The following is a 22,276-nucleotide window of genomic DNA, read 5'->3' on the forward strand; positions in this document are numbered from 1 at the left end:
CCATGAGCTAAAGTACCCCGATGTTACGGTATATATACTATACTTAGTAACTTTTATTAATTAATTACAGTGAGACGCCTCATTCTGTTCTCGTATGTTTCTTTTCTTTTAATGAATGTATTAATTATACAGGATATTGACTCTTGGAGACCTTATACATCTCTAAGGATAACTTGATAAACTATATAATCTTATAGTTCTGACACCTAGAGACATTTACACCTCTAAATATTATAGATTTTTTTTGTGTGTGTTTTTTTATCTGTATTTTGTATGTAATTCGACATTAAGAGACCATATACATCTCTTAGTAATTGTAATACGTTAGATTGAATTGTTAGTTTTATTTTATAAAATTGTTGATGTTATTATTTTTGCTTTTATGTAAATTCAATGTTGACGTGTAAAAGTGCCCTTGTGGCCTATTTGCTGAATAAATGTTGATGTTTGATGTTTGACTACTTTTACTAGTCACTGATACTAAAATACTTAGATAAAATAAATTACCTACATATCATATTGGCTGACATCGTTTACTACGTATTACTAAGTATTTGTAATATATACGACACGTGTTTAATTATTTTTATTGTTTTATGGCTACGGACTGACTTTTTCTAATTGTTTATTTTAATGTCTTGATTCCAATTTTGTTATTATTTGCACGCTTGATTGCAACCAAAATACACACTGGTCCTGAATAGTTGTAACAGTTTTTATTACTGTATTTTTGCAAATCAATTATTTGGAATCAATAATTGATTTGCAAAAATACATTGATCAGTGGTTCTACGTCTTAAGTAATCTGTGCCCATATGGAATTACTGGCAGCCTTGTCGATGCTCAGTTGTTTTTACCAGCCACGAGTGACATGCGCGGTGGGATCTAATGACACTGACGTCGAATTTTGAGTTGGGGTGTCAACCTTAAATTTGAATAATACCTACTTAATAAAATTTTGACATTATTTTTAAGTTGGGCGTTTTCAGAAATAAATATCGAAAACCCGATTCTCACAGATCCCGGTGTTTTTGGGTTCTTTCAACTCAGAATCACTAGCATATTCCATTCTGATGATAAAATAAAATGTGTCAATTTTTTTTATGAAAATTGTACATTCCACTACGTCACGCACATACAAGTGAAGAAATTTTTCATACTAAAACGTGACGTAATGGAATGGACATTTTGGGACATCTTTATTTAATGGTGGGATGGAGAATGCTGTCGATTCGAGTAGAATGAGCCCAAGAACGTCCAGATGTGAAAGAATCAGGTTTTCAATATTTATTTCTGAAAACGCCCAGTTACGTCAATAAATAAATGTAGTTATTCATAAACGCGTTACTAGCCTGAATTAGCTATGAATCGTTTGTCTCTATATGTCCTTTTGATTTATGGATTTGTAAGAATATGATAGAACATAATGTTACTAAAAATCAAGCCCGTAAAGTTTTATGAATAACAAAATACAAAGAAACAGAACCCGCCGTTCGTGGAGATCATTTCTATTGATTTGTTAGCTTATTATTATTTGTTATTAATAACACTTTTACGGGTGTTTCTACATTAAAATAATAAACTTTAAATAATGCTATAAAACTTATAACTAACACTGAATGTCTAACTATGAATTTGACGTGTTGAAAGTATAAAGAGACCAATATGCCTTTGGCATGCCAAATAACCTAGATTCGAATAAGATAATCAGTTAACAAAACTTTCTTTTTGATTCGCTTTTAGTGTAATGCAGGGTTTTTAGGATAATATCATAGTGTTTATTCTAAAACACTATGATTATACAATTGAGACACACAATGAGCGAAAAGAACAAAGGACCGTCAAATAGAGAAAGGAATGCATAATCAAATCAACTTGCTTTCACGTTTCGAGACTATTCCGCACCAACATACATTTTGCAGTTACAATTAGACAATACGAACCCTATTTAGTGGTTATAAGAGCTAATAGAAGTGTCCAATTATGTGAGTTTGCGTGTATGGCGAAACAAAGGGCTCGCCGCTTTTATGAGGGCGATGTTAATGCTAATATTGAGGGCCCGCGGGTTACGCTTATCCTCTCCGTACTAATTTTTAACGACTTACTCAAAAGGCCTTTAAATTTGATGTACGCATACGTTAATTTTCTTGAGATGTTATAATTATTTAGAGGGAGGAGTGGAAACTAGTGATTTAATATATCTGTCGGCGGCTGATCGTAAGATCAGATATCGTGAAATTCCTTGGCATATCGTGAAACGTGAAAATCTTTGACCCGTTCTTTGAGTCGACGGAGCCCCGCTACGCGGGCCTCCTATTTCTGGGCGGTTTGCCCATCGGGCATATGAAGCAACCTAACGGACCTATCCTACCTATATATTGGTTTATAATTTGGTAATTAAATAAACCAAAATTATGTAAAATGAATGTCAATATCGAATGCCAATGAATTGTCAAGGAATGTCAAATTATGTCAAATGTAAGGAGAGGTGCCGAAACACCAACGAAAAGATGTCAAATATAAGAAGCGAGTTTTTACTGCAATGTTAGAAATTACAACGATAACCACTCATCGCCCCCCTCTATCAATGCAAACCCCTCCTCGAGATCCCGCAAGACGTCCTGGATGTCACTTTTATGTTACTCTCTATTACTAATGATGACACTATTCACTCCTGTTACTCAAGCCGATGCAAGAACCTTCAAAATAACTTCATTGGACTCTGATCGAACATTATATTTCGACAGGATATCTGACATGCAAGAAATCAAAGATGATTGGAAAATCGTATAAGATATTCTTGACCTAATGTTAAATGTATGACTATGTTTTCTAAATAAATATATTATTATTATTGTTTAATGTGACTATCGTCAAAACATTACACAGGAACATTACGATCTGCCTGATCTTACGACCGGCCGCCGACATATCGACCAACACAATAGGTAGGTTTGATTTTCAACAAGCAGAAACGACTGCGAACGATGCTGTGAAGCTTAAAATAAATTTAAAACGAAATTAGTGTGTTTAAGAAGTGAAACGCTCTTAATGTAGATGTCGCTAGGGTTTCCTAGACCCAATATGGCGGAAAGATTGGCTGGCTATGGATGAGGGCTTTGTGGCATATATGGCAGAACTAAGACAGTAATTTTTCCACTTTTAAATGTATAATAGGACTACCTAGTGTTCAAATCATTACCTTCCACATGTAATTTCATTCCCGTAGAAATCGTTAGAACTTTCAACCTTATTTTCACCTTAGGTTGAGTTTCTTATACTTACATACTTTACGATTTAACTCACGTATTTTTGGTTACTCGCACGACACGTTTCGGAGAACCTAGGTCTCCATATTCAAGCTCACTGCTTATGAGCAGCGCTCACTGACAGGCGTATTCTAATCACTACACCAGGTGGTCTAGTCCATACTTGAAGTCGCGCTTGATGGATGGAGTCGCGCGCGAGAACGCAACTCATGCTAGACCGCCAATTATAAAACAAAGTCCCCCGCTACGTCTGTCTGTTTGTATGTTCGCGATAAACTCAAAAACTACTGAACGAATTTTCATGCAGTTGTTAGGTACCTATTAACAGAGTGTTTCTTGAGGAAGGTTTAGGTGTATAATTCGTTAAACCGTGCGAAGCTGGGGCGGGTCCCTGGTTTTAATAATAAGCCGATCTCTCAAAATATCTGGCCGAAACACTGTTTTATTAAACTCATCCAAAATGCCCATTACTCCACAATATCTTCATCCCAAACACCGCACCCTGCATTTCAATCGTTTCTCCCTCCTGCTCACACACAGCTAGATTGAAGCAGACAAAATGACATCAAGGCCCAGAATGGAGCCCAAATCGTCCCTCCTACCGACTTATCTTAAATCGCGAGACCTGTGAATGTCTTCTCAGGCAATTTCGGCACTCATTGTCCAGGAAGTTGGTGGATTAAAATCAGTTTACCCGTACCTTAAGGTTTTGTGTGGAACCTACTATGCTAAGAATATAGCTCAAATATTTCAATACTTTTCAGCATTTGTGATTAAATAAACTGTGCTCACTTGCTGTAATTATTCGCCTATGTAAGTATACTTAGGCGAATAATTACATATTAGGGGAGAGTTGGTTATATGCTATATTGTACCAGTTTTTACTTAAATATGAACATTTTGTTCATGAAGGTTATATGTAGGGTACATACCTAACAAATGTTTTTGACTCTGCATATAAAAGTTAGGTATCTTAGCTACATAAAAAATATGAACGCAGATTGTGGGAATAGGTAATCTAAGTCAAAATCAATTTTTTCGAAGGAACTGTCATCGGTATCACCTGCTTATTTTAGATTTGATAACCAAATTATTGCCGGGCACTGAAATCGTACTATTAAAATTAAACAAATAATTGGTGGTGTCAATCGTAGCTATGCCAGTAAGCCATGTACATACATACGTATTCAAATCGCGATAAATTAACTGAAATAGGAACTGGGAGCCTGATTCCAATTCACAAATCGCTGTAAATTGGTTTTCATTTTCAGTTCAGTCATAACTGGATCTCATTCGTATTTATATAGTCGGAGAGAGAAAAATTTTCAAATTGAGAAAACCAATTTTTTTTATTTATAACATACTAGCGACCCTTACTTTATCCTTTCTCAATATTCACTCTATTGATTGAAAAACGCATGAAAATCCGTTCAGTAGTTTTTTAGTTACACAAAAACAGACAAACGCGGCGGGGGACTTTCATAAAGTTATTTTTATTCTTATTTTGACATATTTTGCCCAAGCATCTCACTCGTACTTATATTAGACTAGCTGTTGCCCGCGACTTCGTCCGCGTGGAATCTTATCTTCAACATTTTACATCTTTAGTACCTATGATTTTCATATGAAAATTATTGGATATCCAAGCAATGTTGAAATTAAGTACTTTTCTTTTTTAGCAAGTTGTATGAAGTTTTTGAGTCAAGTGGATTTTGATGTTGGTTGCTGAAATTACTTTTCTTGTATTCTCATAATAGGTACCTATGCCGTTATACAAAGATTCAAGTTCCGCACTCACACCATATCGGATCTCGATACAAACTTTTAACCCCTTTCTCGCCACCTTGGGGGATGATTTTCGAAAATGCTTGGATTAGTTTTCATGTTTTTTAATTTAATACCTTTTATTTGCAAAAAGTTCAAGTTCCTAGCTTAAAATTAAATTTACACCCCAAGACGAACTTTCATCCCCTTTTTAACCCCCTTAGGGGTTTAATTTCCTAAAACGTTGCAATTACTTTTTTTTGTAATCGGCTATTATGTCTTTCTAAGAAGTTTCAAAGCATTTGTAATGGATTCAAACTTTGAACCCCATTTTAACCCTGTTAGAGGAAGAATTTTACAAATCGCTGAAATTACTTTTATTGTCTTCTAATAATATCCCCAAATACAAAGATTCAAATTCGGCGCTCGAAAAAATATTTGATATCCATACAAATTTTCAACCCCGTTTTCACCACCATAGGGGATGAATTTTCAAAAACGCTAAAATTAGTTTTCATGTATTTTAATTTAAAATGTTTTTACAAAGTTTGAAGTTCCTAGCTTCAAATGAAATTTGCACCCAAAGACGAACTTTCATCCCCTTTTTAACCCCCTTAGGGTTTGAATTTCCAAGAACGTTGCAATTACTTTTTTTGTAATCGGCTATTATGCCTTTCTAAGAATATTCAAAGCATTAGTAATGGATTCAAACTTTCAACCCCTTTCAACCCTGTTAAAGGATGAATTTTACAAAACGCTGAAATTACTTTTCCTGTCTTCTAATAATATCCATAAATACAAAGATTCAAGTCGCACACTCGAAAAATTTTTTTAAATCCATACAAACTCTCAACCCCTTTTTCACCACCTTAGGGGATGAATTTTCTTGTATTTTAATAATATATCTTTTAACGAAGTTTCAAATTCCTATCTCAAAAGAAAACTTTAACCCCATATAAACTTTCATCCCCTTTTTAACCCTGTTAGGGGATGAATTTTACAAAACGCTGAATTTTTTTTATTTTCTTCTAATAATATCCCCAAATACAAAGATTCAAGTCCCGCGCTCGAAAAATTTTTTGATATACATACAAACTTTCAACCCCTTTTTCACCACCTTGGGGGATGAATTTTCTAAAACACTGAAATTAGCTTTCTTGTATTTGAATTTGATACTTTTTTACAAAGTTTCAAGTTCCTAGCTTAAAATAAAATTTGCACCCGAAGACAAACTTTCATCCCCTTTTTAACCCCCTTAGGGGTTGAATTTCCAAAAACGTTGCAATCACTTTTTTTTGTAATCGGCTATTATGCCTTTCGAAGTTTCAAAGCATTTGTAATAGATTAAAATTTTCAACCCCTTTTTAATCCTGTTAGGGGATGAATTTAACAAAACGCTGAATTTACTTTTCCTGTCTTCTAATAATATCCCTAAATAAAAAGATTCAAGTTCACCACTCGAAAAAATTTTTGATAACCATACAAACTTTCAACCCCTTTTTCACCACCTTAGGGGATGAATTTTCAAAAACGCTGAAATTAGTTTTCTTGTATTTTAATAATATATCTTTTTACGAAGTTTCAAATTCCTAGCTTAAAAGAAAACTTTAACCCCATACAAACTTTCATCCCCTTTTTAACCCCTTAGGGGTTGAATTTCTCAAAATCGCTTCTTATCTCTTGTTCACTTTATAAATGCAATCTGGTGTGCAAATTTCAACTTCCTGGCTTTTTTAGTTTCGGCTCTGCGTTGATGAATCAGTCAGTCAGGACACTTGCATTTATATATATAGATAGATTAGCGTTGTATTGGTTGCTTTAAGCGAATAAGATCTGAGTAAGAACCACGGCGCGGCGGTGTTTCTCGAAGGCAGGAGGCAAGAAACAGCTGTGTATCTTATTTGCTACATGCTTGCTACGTAAATAAAGTAGCAGATGTATATATGCTTGTGGCTGGCAAATCTATTCTAGGTAGATTGATATGTTCCAACTCCGGCCACATTAAACGGATAGCGTAAATTATTCATCGCTGTTTATAAATTAAACTTATCCCACGTCATTTCTCACGAGCACATCTGCCGCTCAACGCTGATGAGTCTGCGGCTTTTAAAAAATAACCACGGGGCCCGATTCGGATTTTGACATACTGCAGTATTCGAACTTCAAGATATTCACAAGAGACGACACGCACTAGATCCATTCTAGATACGTTATAGTTTAGATATCAACTAGTTCTCTTTTGCAGCGCAATTCGGGCAACCAATGTCACTTTTACGTTATATAGAGTAAGATATCTATCAGATGTGAATTGGATCTCTAAGTCATATCCTGTGGAAATCGTTCAAGAGTTCCAGAATCGCGCAAATGTCTAATTTGACAGGTTAGATCTTAAACATATCGTTATCGTATATTGGTGATGTCTAAACGATATCTAATACAAAATATATCTATTTCAAAATCCGAATCAGGCCCATAGACATCTATTAGATATCTTTTATGTTGGAATTAACAAAACTAAATCTATCTCACTCATACAAGTATATTGTTATACTTTCTCTTTCACACATGTAAACTATTGAATAAAAAACAACAGCCCATAGTTCCTAATCTTAAGGACTTCGCTTGTGCTTTAGTACCTTGGTAGCTATGAATAGGAGCACACCTTGCCTTACAATATTGCGATAATAAATTCCAACTCTTATAAATCGCTATGTGCCTTTTTAATTAATAGCCCAAATCTAATAGGTTATGGGCCCAGACACATTTAATTGGACTTTTGTAAATAGTGTAGTGAGATTCGTGGCTCGTGGACTGTACTTATAAGTGTTATTTTTATTTATGTGAATGTGAACGATTTAAATATAAAATGGAACATGAACCCTTTTAGTGGTGATACGTACAGGGTGCGGAGTTACACATTCGAAATTTAAAAAGCTATCTAAACGTTTTCCTTTGCATTCGATGAAAAAGGACACTTCCAAACAGGAAGTGGATCTGAAAAGTTATAAAGAAAAAGAATGGCGTCGCCGCTAGTTTTAAAGAGTCAAATTATTAATTTAAAATCGGAAGAGGAGAACTTTATTCAACATGTTCAAGTTTTCGACGAATCAGTGTGCAAACTGATATTAACAGCAGATTACTGGGATTTGCATACCATGAGCTACTGTTTAGCATCTAGTCTGCTGGTTTGCCTCCTACTTATATCATAAAAATATCACCAGAAGAAAACGTGATTATATCACAGTACGTGTTTGAATAACAATTGTCAACGTACAACAACAAAAGATTTGTTCCATAAGTAAGGAATATCGTCATATCGTCAAGACCAGATAAGAGCCTTAACTATACAACCCTCAACATATGCGACGAAGTGATGGTAACGGCGAGTGACAACATTAATAACTACGAGTAAATTTTGGTCGGCGTGGATGCTACGTGGCTATCATCCGTCTACTAAAAATTTGTTGTCAATCAAACTAATCAGCAAATCTGAAATGACAGCATCTTAATTAATATGATGACATTCATGTCGGCGAATATCCAAAGATGGCATTGACTTACACATTATCAGTAAGTGTAAGGTGTGGTACGTATGGTTAAATGGTTATGTTACTACCATTTTTTCATTCCCTTTGTTTTTTTTTTTTTTTTTTATTATGAATGGGCTTACTCATGGCCACAGACTAGCCGAGGCGTAGACGTGGCCTACGATGGAGCGAGCTCGCCCAGAAGGTGCCTGTTCACTCTTGATTTGAAGGTTGCCGGGTTATAAGAACACGGAAATATAGACGCCGGCAGGGAATTCCATTCCTTGGCAGTTCGCATAAGGAAAGTAGAAGCAAAGCGCTTCGTGCGAATTGGTGGAATATCTACCATGTAAGGATGGAAACCGGCCGTGCGTCTAAAAGTCCGATGGTAGAATGGGGACGGTGGTATAAGCTCGTGTAGCTCTTGGGCACACTCCCCGAAGTGCAGCCTGTAGAATACCGACAGGCTGGCGACTTTCCGCCGATGGGCCAAAGACTGAAGCTTAGCCGTTAGCTTCTTGTCGCCAATCATCCTCCTGGCTCTGCGCTCCACTGAGTCCAAAGCGGCGAGTTGGTATTTAGCTGAGCCATCCCACAGGTGGCTGCAATACTCCATACACGACCGGACTTGAGCTTTGTAAAGTGTTAGAAGCTGTCCAGGTGTGAAGTATCGCTTCACCTTATTTAGGACGCCCAGCTTTCTGGCCGCAGTTTGAGCTTTAGACTCAATGAAGCTGCCGAAGCTGAGGACTGAACTCAGCTCCATGCCGAGGAGTTCCAGACTGTCGGCAATAGGTACAGATGCACCCCGGAAAGAAGGAGTCAGGTCGAATGGACTCCGTTTTGCGGAAAATAGACACGTCTGCGTTTTGGAGGCATTGAACGTGACCAGATTGTCATCACCCCACTGGGAAACGAGACTAAGGGTCAAGTTCATTCGCTCAACCATGGCCTCTCTCTGTGAACGTATATCCTCCCTGCTGTCCCCTGCACTAGCCAAATATCTTTCAACAACCGTACTGTCATCTGCATAACCTACAATGCTGGGTTGCAGCATGTCGTTAATGTGGAGCAGGAAAAGGGTTGCGGAGAGAACAGACCCCTGAGGAACACCAGCGTCAATGGCCATGAGGTCCGAAGAGCAGCCATCAATAACTACTCTGATCGACCGTTCACTCAAGAAATCAGATAGCCAGCTACAAAAGTCAGCAGGGATGCCGTATGCAGGAAGCTTGCTAAGGAGACTTGCGTGCCAAACCCTGTCAAAGGCCTTCGAGATGTCCAGTGAAACAGCAAGCGCTTCACCGTTCCTCTCGATGGCCTCGCCGCAGCAGTGCGTGACATACGCTAAAAGATCCCCAGTAGACCGACCTCGGCGAAAGCCATACTGACGGTCACTGAGCAGATCATTTGCTTCGAGGTATGCCAGCAGCTTGCCGTTAAGTACCCTTTCCATGACTTTACAGAGCATGGAGGTAATGGCGATTGGTCGGTAATTGCAGGGATCAGCACGACTACCCTTCTTAGGTACTGGCTGCACGTTTGCAAGCTTCCAGGATTTCGGCACCGTTCTTGTTTGGAGAGAGAGGCGGTACAGGCGTGTCAGTACAGGAGACAACTCAGGCGCACACTGCTTTAGTACACGTGCAGGTATACCGTCTGGTCCATTGGCCTTATTCACGTCAAGATTCTGCAGAGCTCGGCGTACCTCTTTTTGATGTATAGCAATTCTCTGCATAGAGGAACTGCATTGAGGTAGCGTAGGTGGAAGTTTTGAGCCTGCATCTAGACGTGAATTGCTCGCAAACAGAGAAGCAAACAAGTTAGCTTTCTCTGTCGCGGAGTGGGCCAGTGTCCCATCAGGTTTCTGCAGAGGTGGCAATGTGGGTCGGCAGAAGTTGGATTCGACCGCTTTCGACAGGGACCAGAACCGCTTGCTACCAGGAGGGTAGGAGGCGAGTTTGGCCCCTATTCGACTGACGTGGTCGAATCGAGCCTTTTGAAGCACCCGTTTGCAGGACTTGGCAGCTGAGTTAAAGGCTTTTTTCCTCGCGCGAACCCTCTGTGCTCCAGCTTTGGTATCGCGGGCTAATACCCAAGCCTGGTATGCAGACTGCTTAAGGGCCTCGGCTCTAGCACAGTCCGAATTGTACCATGCTCGGGTCTTGTGATCGAGCGATAGGTCGGAGAACGGAATGAAATATTCCATTCCCTGCCGAATCACATCAGCAACAGCCTCAGCAGAACAAGAGGGGTCACCCGAAGAAAAACAGACCTGCTGCCAGGGGAAAGACGCAAAGAAATGCCGCATCTCATCCCAGTCCGCTGACTCGTATCGCCATACTCTCCTCGTGCCCCTAGGGCAGAGATCAGGAGGAGAGTGGATCGACACGGATTTCACTAGACAGTGATCGGACGATCCTAGCGGAGCTGAGACCGAAACCGAGTGCCTGTCTGGATCAGTTGTCAGCAGAAGGTCAAGGCAATTGGGTGTATGGTCAGTAACATCCGGTATCCGCGTCGCAACATTTACCAGCTGGGTAAGGTTTAGGGATACAGCAAATTTGCGCGCTTCCCTCCCAGCGTGGCAGGTATTCTTGAACGGGAACAGCCACTCCTCGTGGTGGGCGTTAAAGTCCCCAAGGAATACGAGTTGAGCCGCAGGGTACCGCTGTTGGGCTTTATCTGCCATCTCAGTAAGGTGGTCAAAGAGCCTAGTTGTCTCCTGGTTTCCGCTGTGCGATCGGTAGACACAGGCATACAGAGTTTTCTCTGAGCCCGAGTCAACCATAATCCACAAAATGGAAAACCCGGCAGCCTCAAAGCAACGGAGACGCTTGCAGCAAATGTCATCGCGGACGTACACACAGACCCCAGCACGTGCTCTGAACTTATGTTCCAGTGAGTAGCCTGGGTAGTTGAGGTACGACGCGTCCGCTGGGGTTTTGATTTGCGTCTCCGTCAAAAAGAATAGGTGCGGTTTTTCGGTTTCAAGATGGTGGTGGACCGGATCGATATTTGAGTGCAACCCCCTGATGTTGGTGAGGTGCACTTTCAATGGGAGGAAGTGCAGCCGGTGTTTAACCCTATTCTTTTTCCTTTTCGACTTCATGTTTGTGGAGTGTGGGATGGGTGAAAAAAATGCCTGTCGAGGTGTTGTGTTTACCAATTGGATCACTTGAGCTAATCCGGACAATGAGGAGCTCACTTGGAGACTGCGGGGACGCCCGAGCCCCCCTGAAATAACCCACCGGGTCCTCCCGTCCAGTCGCCATCTGGCACGGTGGAGCTATTCCAGGATTTTTCGCTAGGTGGCGGGGCAGCCTCTCGTACGTGGCTGTCGTACAATTGGGCCCCCAACTTCCTGCGGTCGGCCACCGGCAAGACCGTGCCTCGGATCCCGCTACCCTCCAGCGTGAGCCGCTCGGCCCGACGTCACTCAAGAATCCAAAAACCGGCATTATGCAACACAACTGAAAGCCAATCATCCCCCAAAGGCACTGGTACTCCCGCACATAGACGAAACGCAGCAAGGCTGCTTGGCGCCTGACTCCGGCGGGAGGGTGGTAGCAAACCAGGCGGCCCCTTGCGGGACCTACCACCGCTGGTTTGGACGTAGTTTAAGGACATACCCGGGTCCATAGCATTGCTTGAGTTAACTGATAAAAGTATAATTTAAAATTAATTGCGAGGTATTAATTTGTGTCAGTATTTTGTTTTGAGTCACAACACAAGTATATAATACTAATAAGTTAAAACTAATGCTAACAAATATAACTACACAAGCATTAGTACATTGGTCAAGTCAAAATGCACACATCGAACCCAATGCTATAAAATAATAACAAAGTTAAGCATTAGAACAGCTGTTAAGACGTAAAAAATTTTTTGTTTCACAAATGTGTGATCAAATGTAGCTCGTTTGACTCTTTAAATGCAAAACACATTTTTTGTTGAATAGGCGCATTGGTGCGCTCGATACTTGAAAGCTCATAATTAAGTTTTTTATGCCAAAGATAAATTTAACTTTGTGGTCATTATATCAAATTGTCAAATGTATCTACAAATTGAGTTGAGATACGTAATAAAAATTGAAAGTATTTATAAGTAATAATAAAAATATATCACTTTGCAGTGCTGTTGCCTTTAAGCGGTGTTAATGATGTAAGAACGAAATAACACTTTGATGTTGTTTGTCAATTTATGATTGAATAGTCGTTCTTGAGTGAGATTATTAACTGATGCGTATGTAAAAAAAAAAAGGAAATCTCACTAAAGTACTGGTATGATTGTAATACACCTTTGAAAAATGCTCGAGTTTTTGGTTCTGTATTTTGTAATGTAATAAGATATAGATAGACATTCATTGGTTGTGAACCAAATGATTAAATGGCAAAAGTGTGAGAAAAGGTGATAGATAGTGTAGTTTGTGATAGTCAGAGTCCAGTAATGACTTTCAGAGGTTTTCTGAAAAGTTGGTTATATCGGCCATGTGAATCTACGGTTATTGACTATCGGGAGTTTTCCGAAAAGTCTAGGTAGACTACATGAGCTTGAGGGTATTGGACATTTCCAATAATGACTATCAGAGTTTTTCTGAAAAGTTGGTATATCGGCCATGTGAATCTGCGGTCATTGACTATCGGGCGTTTTCCGAAAAGTCTAGGTAAACTACATGAGCTTGAGGGTATTGGAAATTCATTCTGACTATTGCGAGTTTTCCGAAAAGTCTAGGTAGGCAGACTACATGAGCTTGAGGGTATTGGACATTTCCAATAATGGCTTTCAGAGTTTTTCTGAAAAGTTGGTATATCGGCCATGTGAATCTGCGGTTACTGACATTCGGTTGTTTTCCGAAAAGTCTAGGCAGACTACTTGTCTGCGGTTACTGACATTCGGTTGTTTTCCGAAAAGTCTAGGCAGACTACTTGTCTGCGGTTACTGACATTCGGGTGTTTTACGAAAAGTCTAGGCAGACTATTTGTCTGAGGTTAATGACTTTCGGGTGTTTTATGAAAAGTCTAGGTAGACCACATGTCTACGGTACCGACTTTCGGGTGTTAAATAAAAATAATGTCAGGATTATTTTCCCTGGTTTAAGTAAAATTAAGTCTGAGTGTGTCTTTTAAGTTTGTGAGTTATCCAACCATTTGAGCCGTTGATAAAATAAAATAAAAATTGTGTCTGAGATAATTACCTAAATAAACAGTACGGACTACAAATATAAGCCATGTAAGCTGTAATGGAAAAATATTTAGATAACAAAATACTTCTATGAAGCCGGACGGGCGATTAAATCTGTGTCTCGAATAGTGTCGATGGACTGTCAAGTTGGCAGCGATTCCGTGTTGCCAGGGAGATAGGTCTGAATCCCTTCGAAACCAGTTCGATCGCCAACTAGTTCTTACCAAAATAATTATTATCATTCTCCATGAACGGGTAGGAATGTATAGATTGTCGAGTCTTCCTTTCCCTTTCTTAAAAATATCATACCGTGCTTGTCCAGCAGCGTTTACCACGCTCTGTTCTAATTTCCGTATTTAGAATTTCACGTCAGTTTTGTTAAATGCCTTGGGATTGTAACCCTGGCAACATCGAAGAGGAGGCACCGAGGGAGAATGATTCGGCCATTTTGGGACTTGGATTTTCTTCCCCGACCTAGCCGGGCTCGGCTTTATATTAAATAATTGGGACAACGTTCTCATCTTTGCCTGCCCTCAGGTGTACCTTGAGGTTAACCCGTTTCCCGAAAGGGCGAACCAGGAGCGTCCTGGGCACTTCGGAGTTGATATTCGATCACTCATAAACCCCGGCAAGACGATTTTCCTCCGACAGGTAAGGCGTCGTTCATATACTTTTGTCAGAAATTGTATGGCGTGCCATGCGGCCACATAAAAGTATCCCGCGTAGCGCTGAATTCTATACTGTAATATAACCCCAAAGGGTTACGCATGGAAACCCTTGTTCCTATGTGAAACGGACTCTCACGTGGCACGGACCACAGATTCTTGGCGTGACCTGAGCCAGTGGAACTAATCCCGTACCCGGAATTTTCCAGGAGGTGTCTACTAGGGGCGCGGCCTTTGGTAGGCCAGATTCTGTGCCAGTCGACCTGTGCAGCTGGCCCCGCCAGAGTCGGAGCTATTGGAACCTCCGGCCATCTGGTCGAGAGAGAGAGCCGTCGACTGTCGCTACAGTGCAGCTAAGCCTTTCACTACTTTTTCCTAAACTGCGATTTTGGACTATTCACCTTTTAGTATTAACTATCCAATAGCGCAATCGACCAAGTATCACCAACAATAATTAAAACCAGGTTAGATAAATATAAATTTAGTTTACTATCAATAAGTCGTTAAGTAGTGTTTAAGCTCAAAAGTGTAAACTTAACCAGGCCGGCAATTAAATTGTACCTGTCCACTATCGGGTTGTTTGTTTTATCCCCTTCAGGACCCTTAGTTTAAAAAAAAGTATTACAGCGGCGCCCGAATAGGTTTGGTGATATTTGGCTTCTTTCCCTCCAAAATTCAGCGAAGGTTTGAACTTGGTTGTTTTGTGCTATTGTATTTTAATGTAACTTACTTTAAAAATATTTAAATTTAATTGAGTTTTGGTTAGCAAGAGTGTCTAACCACATGTTTTTTTCTGGCACAGTCAGTACCTACTGTTGTATTTCACTTCCATGTCATTTTACGGTACTAGGTTGATTTAGGGAAGAAAATCCACTGTTTACATTTATTTTTTTAGTTGTATTTATTTTAAGGACTCTTTACATCCACTTTTATTTTTATGAAAACATTATTTCCACTGTGTTTAATGTTATTTCATATTACTTGTTGACTCTTTAAGAGTGTGCTATACCTAAACTGGTGAACTTAAACTTGTTGTTGGTCGATAACGCTATAACATTCTTAAACTTATAAACTAGGTAATTATTTCTTTTCGGGGAAAAATATAAGGAAAATACATTTAATATTTAATAGTGATAACCTTTACTACTGTAACAATGGCGAATGAGACCGCTTTGGAGGAGCGTCCAATAGCTTTTAATCTCTTAAAAAAAGATGAACTCGAGTATGAAGTGACGGTGCGCCTCGGGGTACCACTGACTACAGTGATGGAGCTCCGGAGCCAGCTCCGGAAGTTGAATCAGGAGATTCCCACTGACGAGGTCGCGGATTACAATGGTGACGTCAAGGAAGAACTGGACATAATATCTGCAAAAATGGACGACCTTCGTGACCAACTACAGTCACCAACACAGCGTCGTACTTCCTTGAAGCTTCTTAACCGCGTACAGGCGGTTGCACACCATCTTTACCACCGTCTAACCCGCCTAACACCAGCTGAATCAGAGGCCTCAAGGCATTGTGAATTAAGTGATCAGTTGGATAAACTACTATCTCGCCTTGACAATGTGTTGATTAATTTTAGAAGTGCATTGTCAAGGGATGTCGCACTCGAGGTTGACAAACCGAATCCTACGGCCTTACCAGCATGCACAAAACACCATAATTTGGTGCAAAAATTAAATTTAAAATATGATGGCAAGACCTGTGTCAAAGCTTTCTTACGTAAGTTAGAGCAAGTGCGTGTGTCACGTGACATACCGGATTCAACCTTATTTCGCTCCGCCTGCGAACTATTCACGGACGAGGCATCCTCGTGGTTTAACGGAATCTGTGATCAAGTACACTGCTGGACGGACCTGAAGGCTGTGATGATCCGTGATTACCTCCCATTAGATTATAATGTCCGACTTATGAGGGAAATACGTGCTAGGACGCAGGGTTTTGATGAGTCAATAGTTAACTATGTCAGCGTAATGCTTAATTATTTTTCCCGTTTAGAGACACCCTTACCAGAGGCCGAGAAATTGAGTATATTGGTACAAAACGTCAGACCATTCTATTCTAAACAATTGGCATTATTTAAAATAGAATCTATAGGTGAACTTAAAGATCGTTGTCGGCAGCTAGAGGCCGCCACTCAAAGCGCCAAACGTTTTGCCGAGCCTGACAGAGATTTAAGTAAGTCACTGGCCCATGATTTGGTTTATAAGCCACTCACAACAAAAACTGTCTCGGCAGTGCAAGCATCGGCTGACTTTTGTGTGCGGTGCCGCGTGGACGGTCACACCTTGAAAACTTGTAAAGCAGCTCCTAAACTCGTTTGTTATCGCTGCGGCGAGAACGACGTAACAGCCCGTACTTGCCCTAAATGTGCGTCCACACCTAGTACGTCAAAAAACTAATAACGCCGAGTCAGGGTATGGCTGATCCGGTTTCCACAAAAAATACTAAAAAATATAAAAGTAGAATATTTATTCGCACGCCTATATTTAGTAATCCCAGAAAGCCCACTCTAGAAAACCATACACAACTCAATAGTTATTTTAATAACAAATACCCTAGCTCTTCAGCACCCATTACCCTACTTAACCATCACTTACTTGCACCTAATGCTGTATCAACTTCATTGACAACAAAAGGCCAATGCCGCCCATTACATACCATATCGATGCCAATTAATAAAGCTAACACCCTTAACCCGCTTACTAATGCTTTTACCCCCACTAACATAACCCCACCTACTTCACTTCCCTATCCTGCCCTTACTAACCTCACTAACACTCTAAACCCGCTTACTAACGCTTTTGACCCCTCTAACAACATTACCCCTCCCGCATTATTTCCCCATCCGGCCTTTACTAACCTAACTAACCCCTTAAACCTCCTTACTAACGCTTTTGTCCCCACTAACTACATAACCTTACCCGTTTTACCCCCCACAATCCCTATTTCGCAAAATAACTTGACTTACCCACTTAACAAAATTTACCATAATGTAAATTACTGTGTAGAAGCACTACCTAAAGCCCCCACAGCCCATATTTGGCAAAATAACGTAACTTACCCAAATTATGAAATTTACCCAAATGCTAATTATTGTGTAGAGGAACCGACTCAATCCTCCACGACACGTATTTATCAAAATAACGAAACTTACCCACATAACCAAATTTACCCCAATGCAAATTCTTATATAGAAGCACCGTATGTGCCTTCCACGACCCATATTTGTCAAAATAACGAAACTTACCCACATAATGAAATTTCCCCTAAGGCAGATTTTAGTGTGGAAGGACCTTCTGTACCCTCTCCAACCCCTATTTGGCAAAATAACGTAACTTACCCACATAACCAAATTTACCCTAATGCAAATTATTATACAGAAGCACCGTCTGCACCCTCCACGGCCCATATTTGTCAAAATAACGAAACTTACCCACATAATGAAATTTACCCTAAGGCAGATTCTAGTGTAGAAGGACCTTCTGTACCCTCTCCAACCCCTATTTGGCAAAATAACGTAACTTACCCACATAACCAAATTTACCCTAATGCAAATTATTATACAGAAACACCGTCTGCACCCTCCACGACCCATATTTGTCAAAATAACGAAACTTACCCACATAATGAAATTTACCCTAAGGCAGATTTTGGTGTAGAAGGACCAACTGTACCCTCTCCAACCCCTATTTGGCAAAATAATGTAACTTACACGCATAACGAAATTTACCCTGAGGCAACTAACAGTATGGAGAAATCGTCTACATTCCCCATAACACCTTTATCACAAAATAACGTAGTTTATCCACAGAACGAAACTTACCAGGATACAAATCCTTATTTGGAAACATTCCCCGCTAATTCTTATAATGGGGCCTTACAGGATACAATCGGTCCGTGCAGCAATGTACGCGAATCACAGATCTCTCATGCCGACGACCAAGCATCTAAGTTCGATCGAGAGGAATGGCACTCTTGGTTGTCATTTGTTACTTTTGTTTTTGAGTCTTGCCATAGTTTGAAGTTACTAGATTCGATAAACGAAGCTGATGAACAAGGCTTGCGACCATACCTTAAAGTAAAAATTTATGGCATGTCCTATTCTGGCCTAATGGATTCTGGCTCGGAGTTGACAATTTTGGGTGGTGACACCTTTGACAAGTACTTTGAGGGTCGAGTTACTCTGCATCCGCCGCACGGTTTAACTCATATAATCTCGGCGAACAAAGTCCGTTCGCCCATCAAGGGCCATGTATTCTTGCCCGTATTTGTAGGTAACAACACGCAAGTCGTAAAGTTTCATGTGATACCGGAGGTCCACACTAAACTTATTTTCGGTCTTAACTTTTGGATAGCCTTCGGCTTCGGACGGGATATCCTCGCGCTACTAAAGAATGGAACCTGTTCCTTATCAAACGAAGAACATAACAACATCGTCTCTGAGGTCAGGTACATACACGGCTTGGAGTCTCTTTCGACGGAGGAACAACGTGAGGCAGATACTATTATTAAAGAATTTGCATCAATATCCGCCGAGGAGAAGGGGTTGGGAAGAACGCATCTGCTAACGCATTCGATTGATACAGGAGATGCGAAGCCGATCAAACAGCGGTATTACATGTTATCTCCGTACAAACTTGCAGAGCTCAATAAACAGCTAGATGAGATGCTCCAGCTGGATGTCGTCGAGCCAAGCAGCAGTCCATGGAATAACCCGGTGACCATGGCCCCGAAATCAGATGGCTCCTTTCGATTCTGCCTGGACAGCCGAAAACTAAATGAAGTTTCCAAACACGACGCTTACCCCCTACCACTAATTAATCAAATTCTTAATCAACTAGGGAACGCGAAGTATTTGTCATCCTTGGACCTTAAATCAGCCTTTTGGCAAATAGGCTTAGATTCCAAGGAATCCATGGAAAAGACCGCCTTTACGGTCCCTGGCCGCGGTTTGTTCCATTTTAAAGTAATGTGTTTCGGCCTTACCTCAGCCCCAGCAACTCAGCAACGCTTGATGGACATTTTGTTTGGTCCAGAATACAACGGCCGTATTTTTATATACTTAGACGACATAATAATTGTCTCTGAAACGTTTACACAACATCTAACCCTACTTCGCCACGTACTAGAACGACTTCGATATGCTAACCTTACAATAAACCTATCTAAATGTAAATTCTTTCGTAGGCAACTAAGGTACCTAGGTTTTCTTGTAGACGAGTACGGCTTACGCACGGACCCCGACAAAGTCAAAGCGGTGGTGGACTTCCCCATACCGAAGAGTCGGAAAGATGTTAAACGCTTCCTAGGTACGGCGTCGTATTACCGCCGATTTATTAAAAATTTCAGCAACATTGCTGGACCTCTCAATCAGTTAACGTCCACGCGAAAAGGCGCTCCACCTTTTCGTTGGTCCCCAGAAGCGGATCAAGCTTTTAATGAGTTAAAAGTAGCAATGACCACGGCCCCAGTTCTAGCCTGCCCAGACTTCTCCAAATCATTCTCGGTTCACTGTGACGCTTCAGATTTCGGCATCGGGGGAACTCTGACACAAATATTTGAAGGAGAGGAACACCCACTGGCGTATTACAGTCGATCCCTCACGCCTCAAGAAAGAAATTATTCCGCCACTGAGAGAGAAGCTTTGGCGGTGGTCAATGTTGTAGAACACTTCAGACCATACCTGGAAGGAAGTCGTCAATTTAGGATTGTTACAGACCACGCCAGTTTGAAGTGGTTCCTTAATCTCAAAAACCCCACGGGGCGCCTCGAAAGATGGGGTTGTCGTCTCTCACCTTATAACTTCACAATCGAGCACCGGAGAGGCTCAGAACATATCGTACCGGACGCCTTATCAAGGGCAGTTCCCATCTGTTTAATTGATACAAACACCACTAATAATGACCCTTGGTATTCGCAGATCTATAACAAATGTGAATCCAACCCAGGATCGGTACCTAATTATCAATTGTTAAATGGTCGCCTTTATCGCTACACCAAATCAAAGAATGCCTTAACTACCGATTTCGAGTGGAAAGAGGTGATACCAGTGGAATTTCGTGAAGAAATCATGCATGCTAACCATGCAGTCCCCACTGCTGCACATTTAGGTACCGCTAAAACGTATAACAGGTTAAAACTTCGTTACTCCTGGCCACGGATGTATGAAGATGTAGTCCGATACGTCGCCAATTGCTCGGTGTGTGCCGCTTATAAACACAGCCAACAACCGACTCCAGGCTTCATGGGAAGTGCGAAAGTTTGCAGTCGGCCCTTTCAGTGCCTCAGTATAGACCTGGTTGGACCGCTACCACCCTCAAGGAAACTAAACACTTATATATTGGTAGTAGTATGTTGTTTTACTAAATACTGTATGTTGTTTCCCTTGAGACGTGCAACCGGGGCTGTAATTTCCCAGAGATTAGAAGATCATGTATTCATGATCCATGGTATCCCCCAAACAATTATTGCGGATAATGCATCCTACTTCACCGGCGGGGACGTTCAGAAGTTGTTCGCCAACTACAATATCCCACAACTACACTACACCCCCGTTTACTGTCCCCAGGTCAACACCGTAGAGCGTTACAACAAGACCCTAGTAACAGCAATATCAACGTTCGTTGAATCGGATCATCGCTCGTGGGACGTGAATATTTCTCGTATACAGTTCGCTTTAAATACCTCAGTCAATGAAACAACATCATATACTCCGTTCCTGCTCGTGCATGGACGCCAAGCAGTACCGGATGGCACAATTTACGACGACCCCGAGGAGGTCGACGAAATCGTTTTTTCCCCCCGGGGAGAGTACCTCGACAAGATTAAGACCCTTAGGGCCATTTACCCGACCGTGAAGGAATTATTACAGAAAGCTCATGACCGCAACATCAAGTATTACAATGATAAACGTCGTGATATAGAATTCAACGTCGGAGACGAAGTGTGGAAACGCACCTTCAAGCAGAGCAACGCCGGTAAATACTTCTCGGCGAAGCTAGCACCCAAATATGACAAATGTCGCGTCATTCGGAAAATATCCCGTTTAGTCTACGAGTTGGAAGATGAGAATGGGAAGCGTCTGGGTAAATGGCACATAAAAGACTGCAAGCCAAGTTCTGTCCACACCACTTGACTCCTGTAACGAGACGTACCAATACTCCACAATCCGGGTAGTCTATTATCTTTTGGGAAAGCGCTTTATTTATTTATTTTTTTTATTTTGTTTGTCCATTGAAGCGACGTTGGCTTCAATTTTTTTTTGTTTTCTCTTTGTTTTGTCCCGTAGGCCTAGATGCGATTGTTTCCAGCGACGGCCCCGCGGACTCAATTGATGCCAAGGGACAAATCGACGTGCGATTGTGGGCCGTAATCCACGTCCTAGGGAAGTCCTTAGATTCCCTTCTCCTTACACCGTTCGGCTGGTGACACAGCTCGAGGGCGAGCTGGAATTTTACTCCTTCGTCTTTTGCCTCTGTCGTAAAATTCTCCTGGTTAGGGGGGTGTGTAATGGAAAAATATTTAGATAACAAAATACTTCTATGAAGCCGGACGGGCGATTAAATCTGTGTCTCGAATAGTGTCGATGGACTGTCAAGTTGGCAGCGATTCCGTGTTGCCAGGGAGATAGGTCTGAATCCCTTCGAAACCAGTTCGATCGCCAACTAGTTCTTACCAAAATAATTATTATCATTCTCCATGAACGGGTAGGAATGTATAGATTGTCGAGTCTTCCTTTCCCTTTCTTAAAAATATCATACCGTGCTTGTCCAGCAGCGTTTACCACGCTCTGTTCTAATTTCCGTATTTAGAATTTCACGTCAGTTTTGTTAAATGCCTTGGGATTGTAACCCTGGCAACATCG

The 22,276-nt window shown here is 40.9% G+C and overlaps 1 protein-coding gene across 1 annotated transcript in view; it reads left to right on the forward strand.

Moving 5' to 3' along the window:
* Positions 1-201: 201 nt before the first annotated feature.
* The window catches only part of LOC134678142 (uncharacterized), a 216,110-nt gene continuing 194,035 nt past the window's right edge, over positions 202-22,276 (forward strand). The window contains exon 1 of the mRNA XM_063536603.1: positions 202-452. Coding sequence (XP_063392673.1) covers positions 438-452 — 15 coding nt within the window. The 5' untranslated portion in view covers positions 202-437. The remainder of the gene's footprint in view (positions 453-22,276) is intronic.

Source organism: Cydia fagiglandana, chromosome 2 (genome assembly GCF_963556715.1).
Source record: "Cydia fagiglandana chromosome 2, ilCydFagi1.1, whole genome shotgun sequence".
Classification (NCBI taxonomy): domain Eukaryota; kingdom Metazoa; phylum Arthropoda; class Insecta; order Lepidoptera; family Tortricidae; genus Cydia; species Cydia fagiglandana.